Source organism: Quercus lobata, chromosome 10 (assembly GCF_001633185.2).
Source record: "Quercus lobata isolate SW786 chromosome 10, ValleyOak3.0 Primary Assembly, whole genome shotgun sequence".
Classification (NCBI taxonomy): domain Eukaryota; kingdom Viridiplantae; phylum Streptophyta; class Magnoliopsida; order Fagales; family Fagaceae; genus Quercus; species Quercus lobata.
Genome location: NC_044913.1, coordinates 63047881 through 63064979, shown reverse-complemented (window position 1 = coordinate 63064979; position 17099 = coordinate 63047881). Strand labels below are relative to the sequence as shown.

The following is a 17099-nucleotide window of genomic DNA, read 5'->3' as shown; positions in this document are numbered from 1 at the left end:
ACCTGTATAACAGAGGTAATGACCCCTTAGATTCCTCTTTATCACTTTCAAATGTTTTGTCAGTCTCAAGTCTTTTATTTTGGTAATATATAGTGAAACAGTGTGTTTTATTTAACAATCCACAACATTTTTGTGTCTCTCTATTTCTTTTCAGGGTCTTATCTAGTTAGTTATTACTATTAGTCCTTAATTATTATTTTTTTTTGTTTGTTTTTTTTTTTTTTTTTTTTTTTTTTTTTTTTTTTTTTTTTAATTCTAAAACAGTGGGTATGCTAAAAGACATGAAGAAAGAAGAATAGAGAAAGGTGTGGCGTAAGCTTAGTCAATTAATGAGACATTAATGAGATAGTAATAAAATAAGTTAATGTGAACTTTTGGATAGCAGTCAAAAAAAGTTAATGAAAGAGGTAAAAAAAAAAATGCTAAATGCAAAATTAGAGCGCCACTTGGCAAGACCTCATGCACTCCTGCATGAGGTCTCTGCTTATATATATATATATATTGATAATTATTGGTGCTACGTGACTTCTATAAGAAAAGTTTGATAAATTGCCATAAATACCATTTTTCTATTAATTTTAAGTTGGGATAAACTTTGGATTTAGGCCCACTAAAAATATTAACATGGCTATATAGTTTGAAAATCTAGTCATTGGATTACATAGTTTTTTATTTTCTTAATATGTTAATATGCATATCAAATTTTGTGTAAATCAAATGTTATTCACTATTCATTACGTAAACTTATTTTTAATGCAAAATTTTAGATTACAAAATCTTGAAATTTAAGAAGAAAATGTTGCAAGTATTAGGATCTTTTGAAAATTTTGTAAGTACTAGATCTAAGAAGAAAATGTAATCTAATAGTGAATTTATCAAAATTTCCATCCAACAAAAAAAAATTAAATAGAGTTGTATCTATTGACTACAACCAAGTTTGTCGTTAGACTTTGCCCTATTTATTACACACAAACTGATTTACACAATTTTACGTTTACACCAGCCTAAAAGACAATTAAAATGATGACTTGAAATTGAAGAGGAATCAATTTTTGAAGCTCACTCATATAAGAAGACAAAGTGGTTTCTGCTTGTAGCGAGAGAACTAAGATTATTATATGGTTTCTTTGGGTCATAAAAAAATGTCAGTATCCTGACAGGCTAAAGCCTGTGTTGTGTATCCAATAGTTAGGCCCTTTTGGATATACAGCACTGTTAATTTCTTTAAAACCTTTTCCCCTCTCCCCTTATGTGTGTGTGTTAAAAAAATTATTATTCTAAAAAAAAAAAGTCCTAACCACTAAATAAGGGCTAATCTAAGAAAGCCTAGCCTATAATAAATAAATAAAACCTTGACTTAAACTCAAACAAACCGAACCCCAACTCTTTGGTCCAAATTTGAAAACCCATACAATATACCCAACACTTGTAGGAAGATCTAAACCCAACAACAAGAACTCCATCAAAAGCAAAGCAGAGCTTGCTTCAGCCTTCAGCTCGAAAAAATTATATTATGTGTTTGTTTGGCATGATTAGTGTGCGTTTGCGTAGTTGCAGGCATGTGGATGATGAAAAATTATTTAGCTGTAATGGATTCGTAGTTGACATAAATTAAGATTTAGAAAAATGCTACGTTGACAACATTTTCACAACACATTCATAACAAATTATAGATGATTAGTTGTTATTGATTCCAATTTGAACTTACTACTAAAACTTGTTTTTGCCTTATCAAAATGCAAGTCATGCTCTTCCTTATAACTGAAAGCGTGATTGAATCCAAACTTGCTCTTCAGCATATCAACCTTGTTCAGATAAAAGCAGGACATACATGAAGATTTCATAAAAAAAAATATTAAATTAAAAAAAAAAAAAAAGGAAAATAGTGTTTCAAAATATAATGTAAATTTGTTTTTAAAAAGGAATAGTTTGAATATCTAACCAAATGCAAAGAAATAACCACTAAATAAGGGCCAATGTGAAAAAGCCCAGCCCATAATAAATAAATAAACCTTCACTTACACTCAACTAAACCGAACCCCAACTCTTTGGTCCAAATCCTAAAACCCATATAATAAACCCAACACTTGCAGAAAGATCTAAACCCAACAACAAGTACTCCACAAAAGCAAAGCTTCCTTCAGCCTTCAGCTCGAAAAAATTATATTATTTCATATAATGCAGTAAGTGTGTGATTCTTCTGTTTCTGCTCCATCTTATGTAAGATGATGTTTTTGCAATCACTCTTCATTTTATTTTTTTTCGCCTCTATTTAGCTCACCAATATTGTATTTTTCCACTTGTTGCACCGTTGAATTTCAACCTTCATTAGAATCTTCTCTAATGTATATGGAAAAGAAAAAAAAAAAAAAAAAGAGTACTGGCTATGCCTTGTTCTGTCAGGTGCTACCAACAATGTTTTTATTCAATAATTTGATTAGAAATTTGTGGCAACAATAATGCACGTATAACTTGATCCTTTCATTATATGATCATATTTTCCTAATATCCATTTTGAATGAATTCTAAGCAATACTATATATCTTGTTCTTATTTCAAACGGATTTTGCACGTTTGATCATTTTTTTCTCCCTGAATGTTCTATTATTTCCTTGCCTCTGGTTAGACATTCAAACTATTTTAAAAACAAATTTACATTATATTCTGAAATACTAAATTTCAAATTCTCCTTGTCCTCACCCCTGTTGTATGATTTTAATTACTGAACTCACGTTTTTAGCTGGTAAGAATGTTTGAATCTCTGTTTTAAAGCAGGGGATATGGAAACAAGCTTGTTTATATATATATTTAATTTTTTTTTTTTTTTATGAAATCTCCATGTATGTCCTCCTTTTATCTGAACAAGGTTGATATGCTGAAGAGCAAGTTTGGTTTCAATCACGCTTTCAGTTATAAGAAAGAGCATGACTTGCAACTCTAAAAAGGTCTGTGGACAACGTGCAATTAAATAATCTAAAAGAATATAATTAAGGAGGGGTTAAACTTGTTTCCATTGGTAATTGCACTGCTTTCACTAATATAATGAAGGTGACTGCGAATTGCATAACACTAAAGAATAAAAATGAGTAAAACTACTGTTTGATAAATATCACAATAACAATATCAAGGACCAATTGTTAATTGCCAGAGCAAGTTTTATCAAAAACTGAGAGGCATTAGTTTTTTTTTTTTTGGGTCATACTGTTAGGTGTTTTCCTGAAGGCGTTGACATATACTTTGAAAATGTAGGAAGGCAAAATGCAAGATGCAGTGCTCCTTAACATGAGAATCCACGGTCGCATTGCAGTAGCTGGAATTATCTCACAATACAATCTTGATCAAACTGAAGGCATAAGAAATTTATTGTCTGTGGTGTATAAAAGGATTCGTAAAGAAGGATTACTATCACCTCTTTCCCAACTTCTTAGACCTTGTGCTGCCTTACATTAGAGAAGGAAAGATAGCATATGTGGAAGACATTGCTGAAGGCCTCCAAAAATGGCCCTGCAGCTCTTGTAGAAATTTTTAGTGGCCACAATGGCGGAAAGCAAGTAGTTGTAGTTGCTCGGGAGTGATCATTTTACCTCCTTTTGCATATGTATTGAACCCTGAGAATTTACTTATACACCACCATATATAGTGTCTCTCCCCATTACCATGGCGAAAGTCATTGCTGCTTGACAGCCATGGTAAGTAAATTCTCAGGGTTGAATATACTATGGGCTGTTTTAATAAGGTATGGTCTTTCATATATGTAAACATTAAGAGGGTAGTAGTCTAATTGGTAAATAATAAAAAAATTTCGTGACTGCTAAAACAATTTCCGGAGTGTTTTGGCAAGGAATTGGGTCTTGATTTGAGCCAGATGCTTATACTATGAATGTTTCTATGCATAGTGTTTCCACATCTTTACGTTCGCAATGTATACCGTGGATAAGTTGTATCCGCTTTCATGTGCCATGACCAAATTCAGAAGCTAGCATTTATTATTCAAAAGAAATTCTAAAATTAACCGTTTTCATTTTACATCTCATTCAAATGCTTTTTATGCCATGTTGACGCATGTTAGCGAGCAATTAAAAAAAAAAAAAAAAATCTAAGGACAAAATATGCTTGCCTCATTCTATGGGATTCCTAATGGTTTCTCTTTTCTCTCAAATACCATTTCTTTCAAATCTTTTCCATCCTCTTTCTTATGTTGAGATTTGATCACGACTTTCCCTTTGCTCAAAGCTTTACTTGTAAAATTTTTGCGATAAGAGCTGTAATTGTAAAGAGTAATGTTTAGGACATTTGGTAAACCATACAACTATTGTTGAGTGGTTTCAGCCCAAAATGGAAGGAAGAAATTTAAAAAAAAAAAAAAAAAATGTTGTACTTAGTAGATAAAGTTCCCACTTTTGTGTGGTTTGGGATTGTTAAATATTAGCAACGAGATGTGTTATATCATGTTATGTATGCTAGAGTAGATGCGGAAGGGGAAGCATAGTAGAGGAACACCGAGAACACGAGGGTTACGTGGTTCAGCCTTAACGGCCTACATCCACGGAGGAATCCCTTAAGGGCTACATCTTTATTGTATGAGAGTGTAGTACAATAACTTCCTGTATTACAATGAACCTTAACATGAGTATGTATAGGCGACTAAACCCTAGACTACTAGTACAAGCAGGAATGGGCTTGGGCCTATTACATTGGGCTAATATGTCTAATATATATCTCTAACACCCTCCCTCAAACTCAAGGCGGATGCTCGATGAAGACTTGAGGTTGGATAAGCATGAGAAGATCACTTGGAGATGCCTTGAAGAATGCCTTTGAAGAAACCACAATGAAGAATGTGCCAATTGTCCAATTTCGGAGCTTCAAATGAAGAAACGGAGGCCAAAATCGGAATCTACGCGAAAAACTGAGCAAGATAGGCCCTTTTGGAAATTTTGACTTTTGGTCAAAAGTCAACGAAAAAGTCAAAGTCAACTGGTCCAGAGTCAAAGTCAACAGTCAAAGTGCTCACGGGTCAGATCCGGGTGGTCCGGGTCGGGTCGGTCCGGGTCAACGGTCAGCTAGGTGACGTGGTGCTGACGAGACGACACTGCTGACGTGGCTGATGACGTGTTGCTGACGTGGACTAGGGCTGATGTGGAGGTGCTTGCATGGCTGCTGACGTGGAGTGATGACGTCATTCGGTGACGTCAGATGACATCAGCAGGAGTTTTCCGGCGAGTGGAAGGCGCGTGACGGAGTAGCCGGCGCGTGGAGGAGAAGCCGGAAACTAGGGAGGCGCGTGAAGGCGTGTGTTAGCTCGGTTGAGGCCCAGAATTTCAGGTTCTGTAGATCGGTGGACGAGGAGGCTGTCATGGCGGCGCGTGTACCAAGAACACGATCCGAAGTCAGAATCTGAGGCGGCGCGTGGATGATTTTCCGAAGACAACTGAGGCGCGTGGGGGCGCGTGTAAGGGCTTCGGGAGACCGGATTTCTGGGTTTTCCTCACGGGAGGCCGAGGAGCACGTCTGTGGTGTCGGTTTCGACAGGCGAAGGCTTGATGTGCACGGATCTAAGATTGATGTCACCGGTTTGCTTAAGTTTGTTGGATTTTGACACAGCACAAAGCCATGGTGGCTGCGAGATGTCATGGAGGCTAGATCCAGCAGAGAAATATGTGTGACTTCAGATGGTGGTATGCACGTGTGAATCTTTTTTGCTATGTAGAGATGTTTGTTTGATGCCAAGAACGAAGTTTGGCTCTGATACCATGTTAAATATTAGCAACGAGATGTGTTATATCATGTTATGTATGCTAGAGTAGATGCGGAAGGGGAAGCATAGTAGAGGAACACCGAGAACACGAGGGTTACGTGGTTCAGCCTTAACGGCCTACATCCACGGAGGAATCCCTTAAGGGCTACATCTTTATTGTATGAGAGTGTAGTACAATAACTTCCTGTATTACAATGAACCTTAACATGAGTATATATAGGCGACTAAACCCTAGACTACTAGTACAAGCAGGAATGGGCTTGGGCCTATTACATTGGGCTAATATGTCTAATATATATCTCTAACAGGGATGTTGAGAATTTGCCTCAAATTTCCTATTGTGACTAAGAAAGATAATTGAGTTTCCTTGTTGAAGAAGAAAAAAATTAATTTAATTAATTATTGTTTTTTTGGTGTGGAAGAAAATGTTATTTTTTGGAGTGAAAGGAAAGTCTATTATTTATTAAAGAAGTAATGTATTCATTATCCACAAAGAAATAGGAAATTGAGTATTAAAAATGGTGTTGCAAAAACTTTGATGGCTATGGCCCAAGGGCCTTCTATGAGGAGAGGAAAAAATCATACAAAAGAAAAAGAGAGAGCAGCCAAGAGTGTACAGCCTGAAGAAAAAGAAAATGTGAGCTTAGCGAGAAGAAAACTAATATGTATGAGAGCAAAGAAAACAAAAAGATTTTCTTTAGTTGTAAAACATACACTTGAGAGAGATATTATAATTGATTTTATAATAATTGATTGATTAGGAGTTTGTCCAGTGTTTTTTTTTTTTTTTTTTTTCCTTTCAAGAAAAAATGTTCTCCACATAACTCTTTTTATTTTTATGTGTGATTGATATTTTGGCTTAGTAATTTTGGTGATAAATTTGTTGGTAATTGATGAAAATTGTTAATTGATTTTCTTAATTAGGCTAGATTGTGACCCAACATGGTAGAGGTTATACATGGTAGATAACTTTACCCCCAATTTTTCTAGACAAGCTAATTTTTGAACTCAAATTTGTGATATGTTACTTCTGAGAGAAGTTACTTGCTATTGCACAAAGCAGAAAAGAGATGAACTTAAATCATGCATGAATAGTGAATACTGCAATAATCAATACGGGAAGTCGTGCTTCCCCTAGTGATCAGGCTATACGGCATGTACACAAGATCTACAACCTCTTTAGCTGTACTACCTGTCGTTTAGTATTTGACAAAGCTAAGCTGCTAGTCGTATAGGCTATTCTTTATGTAATAAATTGTATTTGGCTATGCTAATTTATTATTCTGCTAAACTAGGTTCAGTTTGTTCAGATTGTAGACAGGATATATAGTACTTCCACATGCACGAAGTGTTCGTGCATTGACGGTTCAAAGGGAGAACTATTATTTCTTGCAGACCTCGATCTTGATGCACTAAGCATATCCATATTAATGCTTCTTAAAAATTTTAGAAGGGTTCCAACCATATACATATGGCATCCTACGTACAAGGACTTTGTTACCATCTCGATCTGTTTTTGAAAGTGAAAAATGTTCCTTTTCATTTTATTTAGTTTTGATGTGCCCATAAGCCTCTATACCAGTGTCGTCTATCATGACACGAAATCAGTTGGAAAAATTCGTTTTGCACTCAAACTGTCAATTTTGAACAATTTAATGCTATATTTGGAGATTCTTGTACAAAAAGAACTTCATTTACGTGCAAAAGTTTGCGCCAAATCTTACTAAACTTAATAAGATTGATTGTCACAACATTTGTGTTCCTTTCTTGATAAGTAATAGTCGAATTTGTATCTCATTACAATTTACAAACCTGATAACGATCACTGTATTGCCGACAAAAAGAGTTCCTCTCTTTCATTATTGCATTGCACGCAACAGCTTATCGAAAAAGAGAGAGGGAGAGGTTATAGGCTTATAGAAATGCCGGTGATGGTGAAGAAATGAGAAACAAACAGGTGCTGGCTGGAGACCACGTAGATGGAAATGCCAAAGAAACAGACATGTATATATATACTTAAACACAAGTACCATAAGCTTGAAGGTGCCAGAGGGCTCAAATGATGTGTTTGTGAAGAATCTTTACTTGCCACTCCTGTGAGCCTCTTTTTATTCATGTTCAAGCTCTCTTTCTCTCCCACGTGTGTAATTCTTGATGTGGCACTAGATAGATTTTGAGTCATGAAGTGGATCCATTTGAAATAAAACTATTTTATTAGTTTATTGAATTTTATATGCCAAATCAATGGTTTTATATCAATAATGTTAAGATCCTATGCCTACAATTTAATTTAGGTTTTTTTTTTTTTTATAAAAAAGCACAAAAAGTGTGCATCAAGCTTAATGGAAAAGCGCAAAAATGTACCTCACTTTAGAGGTGAAAAACACTGGAGAGCAATTGGAAATGCATGCCTTTTTTTTTTTCCTATGCCATTAGAAAAATCAAGAAAAAGAAAAAAATAGTGTAAAAGTAAAATGACATTGCATGCATTTAAAGAGGCCGTGTTTCTCATTTTAATGCATTATGATTGTTTATATATAGATGCCATTTGTGGAATATTATACTTGATTTGGAATACCATCAGTCTTCACATCATATATGGTGTGTGCATACATACATGCCCAGAGCCAGCTCTAGCATATAGATGACTAAGAGCATCCACAGTAGTAGACCTAAAATTTAGTTATTTGACATCACAAAATGTTACTTTATCTATTTTACCTACACAAATGTTGCAGCAGTGGATCTATTTTAGCTTTCAACACAATAAAATAATATAAAATCACAATAAAATAATATATCCACTACAATAAAATAATATATCCTCTACAATAAACAACAATTACAACCACAACCATAACCACAACCACAACCACCACCACCACCACCACCACAGGCCATAACAAAGAAAAAAAAGTCAACCAAGTCCACACCCACCCAACCCACTAGCCGACACCCACACCACGACAATCAAATTCACGCAATGCAAAAAAAAAAAAAAAAAAAAAAAACCCAAAGCTTGGATCGACGAAAAACCAAAGCAATGGGCTGACGAAGGTAGCAGCGGCTTTGACAATGAAACCCAGAGCTTGGATCAACGATTAAGCCCATGAAATCCAGAGAAACTCAGGCTTATCGGCGTTGGGTGAGCGTTTAGATGGAGGACTAGGTGGAGGCGTGGATCGGAGGTGTGGATCGGCGATTTGGGGCTTGGGTCAGCTTGGTCTGATCGGCGGATGGGTTTGATCGGTGGAAGAGAAGTGGGTCTAATCAGCGACTTGGGATGGTTGGTGGGTCGATGACATCGAGCTTTAGTGGTAGTGACGTTGAGGATGAGTTAGGCCAGCGGCGGTGAAAGAGTGAGCTTGAGAGAGTGACGTTGAGAGAGTGAGCTTGAGGAGAGAGTTTTGAGAGAGAGCTTTAGATAGATGAGAGTGACTAAAGAGAGAGGCACGGTGTGAGAATAAAAGGATTATTTTAATCCCAAGCTAGAATAAAAAACTTTTTTTTTTTTTTTTAGCTCCAAGCTACAGTGTACATCCATAGATAGATGTATACTATAGCAATGAAACTAAAAAAAAAAAAAATAGATTTAGCTCCACTACTGTATGGGTGTTTTTTGTGTTTTGGTGAAACTAAATAGCTATAACTAAAATAGCTATATAACTATTTAGCTCCATTGCTACAAATAATAGAAAGCTTCCTCTTTTAACTAATATTATATTATATTTTTATTAACACTTATTTAGTCTTTTACCCAGATAAAAAATAATAATTTAAGGCCACTTTTATTAGCTAATAGAATGCATTGTATATTAAAAATCCAAAACATCAACAACTAGTTTGTACTTAAGAAAAAAAAAAAAAAAAAAAACAATAGATAGCTTGTGTGGGGTTGATGTGTCACATTAACTACCCATCAACCCATTTTTTACCTTATATAAAGCTGTTTATACTTTAATTAGTTTGATTTTCCCCATTTCTATTAGTACCAATTTTTTTAATATTTCAAGTAATTTATTTAATTTGTATTGTTTAAGTATATTTTTATAAATTATCCTTTAAGAATAATCAACTTTTTGTATTAGTAATTTAGTACCATTTTATTCAATTATATGATAAATAAATTTTTATTTGCGCAAGTTTAAAGTATAAAGTGACCATATCATTAAGTAAAGTTGCAATCTTACTTTTGATAAATTAGGCATTTTGTTCTATATATTAAATTTTAAATTTTATTTTAGTTAAATTATAAATTTATATTATAAATCATGTTTCATTTATTTAATTATAAATATCTATTACAAAATATTCATCTAGATAGGAAAAAGTTAAAAAATGAAAGAAGAGAAAACTTGAAAAACAAATTGAATCTCAAGAGGCATCTATAGTTAATTTTGTTATTAATATTAGACAAGACACAACAAAAAATTTCGGTAAAAATATAACAAATGAACAAAAAATTCATTGAAAACATTTAGAAGAAAATAGTGCAAAGTCTTAATTAAATAAATATGATTTAATTAACATTTAAATATAAAAAATAAAATAAAAAGACTCACTTAAAATTTTCGCATTTGACACACTAACCACTAAACAAGGGCCAATATGAAGAAGCCCAACCCATGTTGAATAAATCACTCAAACTCAAGCAAACGAAATCCCAACTCTGGTGTCAAAACCTTAAAACCCACATACAAAGCCCATAAAATAAGCCCAACACTTATTAGAAGATCAAAACCCAACAACAACAACAACAACCACTCCATCAAAATCCAACGCTTCTTTCAGATCTCTCTCAAGGGCCATTTTCCAAAGCATTGTTGAGCTACTCTTTTTTTGAAGTTGAAGATGCAATCCAAATCCTTTATAATTGCGAGAGCTTATCCTTTTAGAGACATTATTGAACCTACTCACGAGTCCTTTGTAATTCATCGAAACATACTTTTTCATATGATTTATATTATGCAAACTAATTGTATTAGTTCATGCAATGTAGTAAGTGTGTGATTCTTCTATTTATATTTCATCCTATTTAATATAATGTTTTTGCAATTACTCTTCACTTTTTTGATTTTGCTTCTTTTTAGCTCACCAAATACTGGGCGTCCATTATCATAATCCATCATTTTTCTCACTCCCCTCTCAATTCTACTCCCAACCAAACAGTCCTCTCACCCATTTCTCATCTATTTTTCATTCCTCTTTCACCATCCTCTGTTTGTTTGGATGAGAAAGTGAAAAAGTATAGAAATGGAAAAAATTATTGTTTGGTTGAGTAACAAAATGGGAGGATAGAAAATGTAGTTTACATAAATTTATTCTCATGCCCCTAGTACATAAAAATATTTTTTTAATATTTTATAAAAATTAATTTTTTTAAATTACAACAAACTAACATAATTAATAAAACATCCAGCAAAAAAAAAAACTAATAATGAAAAAAAATTGATTTTGATTTGAAAAAAAAGAAAGAAAAAGAGCCAACCAAAGGCCACAAAAAAAAAAAAAAAAAAAAAAAAAAAAAAATGGAAGAGGAAGAAGAAGAAGAAGAAGAAAGAGGCAATATTAGTTGTAACATTCCCCCCCCCCCCCCCCCAAACAAAAAAAAGCAACATTAATAAATAAGGGGAAGGTAAATGGGTAATTTCACATCAAAACCACTCTCTCCTCACTTTTCTCTCTAGTTTTATCTTCAAACTGGAGAGAAAACTTTTTCCTCTTAAATGGTGGGCCTAGGGAGAAAACTTCTCCACCCCTATCTTCACCCCCCTCTCCTCCCAAACCAAACACCATCCTCTCTCATTTTCTCTAAACTCCCCACCCATATTTCTCCCCCAAACCTAACACCCTCCTTTCCCCTATTCTCTCCCCCTCTATAATTTCACCCACAACCAAACGGACCCTTAGTGTGCTTAACAATAAATTAGAGATAAAATTGTTTACCATGACCTCCCCAAGAGCACGCAAAAGTAGGAGTTTAGTGCACTTGTTAAGAATTTTTTTTTCTTTAAATCTCTTTTACACTATTTAAATTGTTTGAAAAACTAAGAAAATGTGTAGTAGATCTTACAACAATATAGCATAAAGGTAAAGAATCTTCCCACCCGCTCTCCCCAAAATATAAAAAAATAAAATGAAAGGAAAGAAGACATGTATTCATGAAATATGTGTTTATACATCTGTCATATTTTGATCCTAGCTTATGGTAGGAAATGAAAATAATACCATTACCAAAGTGTTATATCAATTTTGTCATAACTCACAACACATTAAAAGCAAAAAATAAAGTGTTATATCAATTTTCTCGTCTTTTTTTTCTACCACATTAGGGTAAAAAATGCCAAGAGAAAGAATGAGCATGTGGACATAAAACAAGCTCTATCAATGATGAATCCAATATTCCAAATTTCCCAATGTCCAGAAAATTTCAATTTTGAAAAAATTTCAGAAAGAAAATAGCTTAGCAAACTGAAATTGAATAGAAGCAAGACAAATTGGTAACAGATTCAGCTATTTCAACAACTGGAATGTGGTCAACCTAAATTATACAAGTAAACAATACTTTTAGCAACTTCTTAAGTCTCGTGATGATTTGCAGAAACAAAAATTTGAATAGTACCTGTCAATTGGCATCAATCACAAAAATTTTAATTATACTCTGCTTTTATAGACTTATTTCAAATGATTGAAAATAATAATTTCATAAATTGAATATTTCAAGTATTTCCAGAGTAGTGGTGATATTAATTTCTACTATTTATATCAAGAATCATTGACCCAAATTGTAGCATTTATAAATTTTCTTAGTTGTGTCCAATTAAGTATTCATACAAGGAACACTCTCACCCATTACAAATATAAGAGAATAGTAGTATGAGTAGACTTACTGAGTATTTATTTGAACCAGTGGAATGTGGTTAATCTTGGACTGCTCATTTTTTAGTTTGGGGAAATCATAAATCATCAGCTTTTCCAATTCGGCGAGGCATTGCATGGCTTGCTCAGTGGGCAGATACATCAGCTTCTCGCAATCCACAATATACAGCTTTTGAAGAGAGGAAAGATTGCCCAACCACTCTGGCAAAGCTACCATTTCATGAAAATTCTCCATCCACAGAATTTTAAGGGCAATGAAGTATTGAATTTGGTCCAGGACCAGGAAAGAGTGGACTATAGCCTGCATAGACGACCCACACAATTTGAGCTTTTGGAGGAAGGGGTGGTAGTGTTGAATGGAAGTAGAACCCACACAATTCCCATTCTCCATATATTGAAGAAGAGAGGTATAACACTGTATCCCATTGGGTGGTTCTTCAATACCACACCTTATTATGGATGGGACACCTGGCAAAGACCTCAGATCAGGACAGTCCTTTACTGCCAAATTCTGAAGGAAAACATCGGTATGCAGTGAGTCTGGCATATAATAAGTTTGTGAATAGCACTCTGAATTTCTGATACCACAGCAAAAGCTGATGCCAAATTTTCAGTTGCAGTTACAGTTAATGTCCTCTAAGACTTGTAGGCATCTGTTTTTCTTTTTAACACTAAGAATGATAGTGATTGACAAAACATGCTTCCCGAAATTCTTATGTATTGCTCTTGGATTATGTCTGGTGGTTTTCCTTGAACCCCTCAGGAGCCAGCTTTGATTCAATGCTGAAAATCATATGATAAGGGGCATTATGAATTAGGAAGCCACATTGGAGTGTTTGCATTTTACCTCACAAAAGCAGTAAAAGAATAATGAAAGACAACATGGGAACAAATGTATTAAGAAAAATAAGGTTGTAATGATGTTACTTGGGGCTCCAAAGAAAACAGCATCTTCTTCAACTTTATCATCATCCAACCTGACATCCCAAGATGGGTGTGGTGCTAACATCCTGATATGTTTCTTCATGCTGAGAGTATGTCTCAAATCCTTTACCTTGTCCTTCAATTTTGTGGGAACTCTTTTCTTGTAATGGTGAACATATTCCTTCTTCTAGGTCATGATCCTTTCCAAATGGAGATGAGGACGTAGGCCAACCACTTTGAACCTTATAAAAAGTGTGTTCAAGTCATGGAATTTTCATTCAAGATTAAATGAAACCTTTAACAAATATACCAAGCTGAAAATGCTATATATGGTTTAAAAGTGATGGTTAGAGTATGTACCGGAAGCCTCTCTACCACTAGGACCAAGACACAAGTTTATGTAGGATGCTTAAACCAAGATGGCATGGTTGGAATTCCCTTGGAGAAGCTTCGAAGAGGGCAGCTAGGAATTTTAGTGTTGTCACCATATCTTTGCATCAAGTAGAGCCATTGTCATAGTGTATTTATGCCTTCAAATTTATATTGGTTTTGTTGCTTCTTTTATCTCCTATAACAGAGAGAAATTTAAGAGAGATGAATGATGCTCAAGCATTGGCTTATGGGATCTTGCATGGTTCTAGAATACATGAATTTGTGCACATAAGCATATATATGAACTTCATAGCTGTTTCCTGGCTGCAATTAGCAGGCATATTGAGTCCTCAAATAAACAGATGCAGCAGATGTGATAGCTAGATTGTGGACATATAGAAATGAAATCAGATTATGACACAAAATGCTGTTGCTTAATATTCGATAAGAGCCATTATTATTAGAAAACTGAAAAGTCAAAACATTATAGCGAAGACAAGCAATAGTAACAAGTAGACCAGAATTTCCAATGTAAATAAATCCAAAAAATTTGAGGGAATTGTTTGAAACAGAAATTTGGAGGTTTACATATGCTATGCAGAAGAATATGTTGCAGGACATAGAGATACAAGTTTGACACAAAAATTGAAGGGAAGTAGCCTTAAAATAAGAGGATAAGAAAGATGGTAAATTAATTACAAAAAGAACTAGTTTATTCCAAAATGAAATGTTCGAAAAAAGGACCTTTAAGAGGAAATATGAATTAAGATTATTTTGAGCTTAGAATAGGAATTAGATGTTTATCCGGATATTTGGAATAGGGCAAATCTAAGGCTAGTCTGTGCTGAAGTGCATGGCTTCTAATAGGGATAAGAAGGGTGGCCAAAATCTGTAAATAGTATACAAACAAAAAATTTAATAATAATAATAATAATAATATATGAAATTGAAAGAAGAAAAAAGAATCAAAAGGAATCATATTAGGTTTCGTCGGAAGAGAGACATCAAATGAAAAGAAGAAGAGAATGCAACAACTCACAAATTTCAATGAAACAATTAGACTGGAAATTTGGAACCAATTCAAGCTTCAGTTCTTCATTTAGTTTTCCATGGAAAGAGAGATAAAAAAAATTACCCTAGCACCAAACAATCGTGAAGCATCCTTGACATTGGAAAAGTATCTGCTGATAAAAAAGAAATTACTGGTGGCAGTAACAGGTGTCAAAGCTGGGATAGTAAACTCGTGTTGGTGTAGGGATTCTGCAGTGCCTTTCCAAATTTCAGTACCGAGGAGCAACAACATCTCCACCGCCTATTTCTCCAGGTACCATACATCTATCCCTTCTTCTTTTTGCACCTAAATTTATGATTATGATTAGGGCTTATTGAACTAACACTCTTCTCTTTGCTGCTTTTTTTTGTTTTTTGTTTTTTGTTTTTGTTTTGTTTCAGGTCCTTTCATCATTACATGAAAGTATTGAGGTACACACTGCTACTTTCTTCACCCATTTTTGGAAAATTGTTTGACTGATTATAATAATTTTCATCACAACAAAGAAATAGGTGTCAAAGCTGGAAGAAATGGGTGCTATGTGAAGTATCCTTGACATTGGAAAAAATATCCTCTGATAAATGAGAAATTTTCTGGTGGCTCTTACAACACTAATACAATGACATCAACACATGAAAACTACATATATATCAGAATATCAAGATGAATAGATGCTAAGTAACAAGTACAGTCATGTCAACGAGTACAGAATGACTTTCATGTCAACGAGTACAGAATGACTGTCAAACCATAATTCTGCGATCTGACTACTCAATCTAACTCTATACATTGTCTTGGTGACATGAACACATATGGAGTTGACATGCACACCTTTACATAGACTTACAATTTTATGTAGCTATGCACACAATGGGTACAGAACCCAGTGGCTGTACAAATATATATAAACTGAATTGGATCTCGCAAAGAACCAATTAAGAAGTAAGTTATATACACATATCTAAAATGGTAATGAGAAAGCAGACCTGAAGTACCTTGGCATCAGTTGTCATTGAGTTGGTTATTTTCCAAGATGGAATCTTCTTGCAAGCTCCATGAGTTAGCTGAAAAATTTTAAATGTGTTAGCAGCCTTCAAAAGTCAAAAATGATATATCAATATATTAGAATCATCAACACCTTCCTTCAGTGCTGTCTAAAACTTTACAAGAAAGTTAAACTTTGCTTCCACTAGTAAAACTGGGGATCACATAACTTCATGGACCAGTAAAATTGACCTTCCAGCCCAGACATGGAAACAAAAATCCACAAAACCTTCTCCCACCCAATGTCTCATCTCATCCTTGTGCAACCCAACTCCACTTTCTCACAATAAATTCAATCAAATAATTCTGATAATACATGGAGCAGTTCTTGTTTTTAGGTCTTTGTAAAAGTAGGAAATAGATTTTGTTAATTTGGGCTGCAGGGTCATAATCAATTTGACACCAATAAGTGAAGGTTAAAAGAAATGCTGAGAAACGGAATGAGTATGTATGTTATCATGAATGGATTAATCTAACAAATTTTATGAGCATTGGCTGAGATCAAATTTTTTGCAACATTCCACTAATCAGAGTGGTTGGTGAGTTAAATTTCTATGAATTAATTCAAGAAGCATTAATCTTTTTTTTTTATATATATATATAATTAATCTAAAATGTTGAGATGTGAAATTTAAGAATAGCCCTTTTAAAAATAAAAAATTACATAAATAAATTGGGGGCTAGTAGGAAATGGAATATACTTGTAGTCCAGGTATAAGTACACTTACTAGTCATCTTCAGAGACGTCAAAGTCAGAGTCGTAAAAGTCTTCAGAATGAAAGGATAATGCAGACTCGGGAAAGCATCCAACTCTTCAATAAACCCACCGATTATCAAAGTCTTTTAAGTGGCCCTCTCGCCGTGAAAGCTTCAGTCTTAGATGAGGACAGTTGCTAAGTTTTAAATGAATAAGAGAATGAAATACTTCTCCTAAATCTGGAATTGATTTCAGATTCGGACAGTCCCCAATCTTCAAAAATTGAAGAGATGTGCAGAATTGTAGCCCACTGGGTAGTTCATCAATACCACACCCTATTATCTCCCAGTGTTGAATAACTGATGGGACACCTG

At 34.3% G+C, this 17099-nt stretch overlaps 1 protein-coding gene across 1 annotated transcript; it reads right to left on the bottom strand.

The window, feature by feature from the left end:
- Positions 1 to 12325: 12325 nt before the first annotated feature.
- LOC115965180 lies at positions 12326 to 13652 on the bottom strand. Its single transcript, XM_031084366.1, has 3 exons — positions 13565 to 13652; positions 12649 to 13420; positions 12326 to 12380 (listed from the first exon to the last, which is right to left on the bottom strand). Exons 2-3 carry the CDS (start codon positions 13182 to 13184, stop codon positions 12326 to 12328), a joined length of 591 nt encoding a protein of 196 aa, XP_030940226.1. The 5' UTR covers positions 13185 to 13420; positions 13565 to 13652.
- Between the last annotated feature and the right edge of the window lie 3447 nt (positions 13653 to 17099).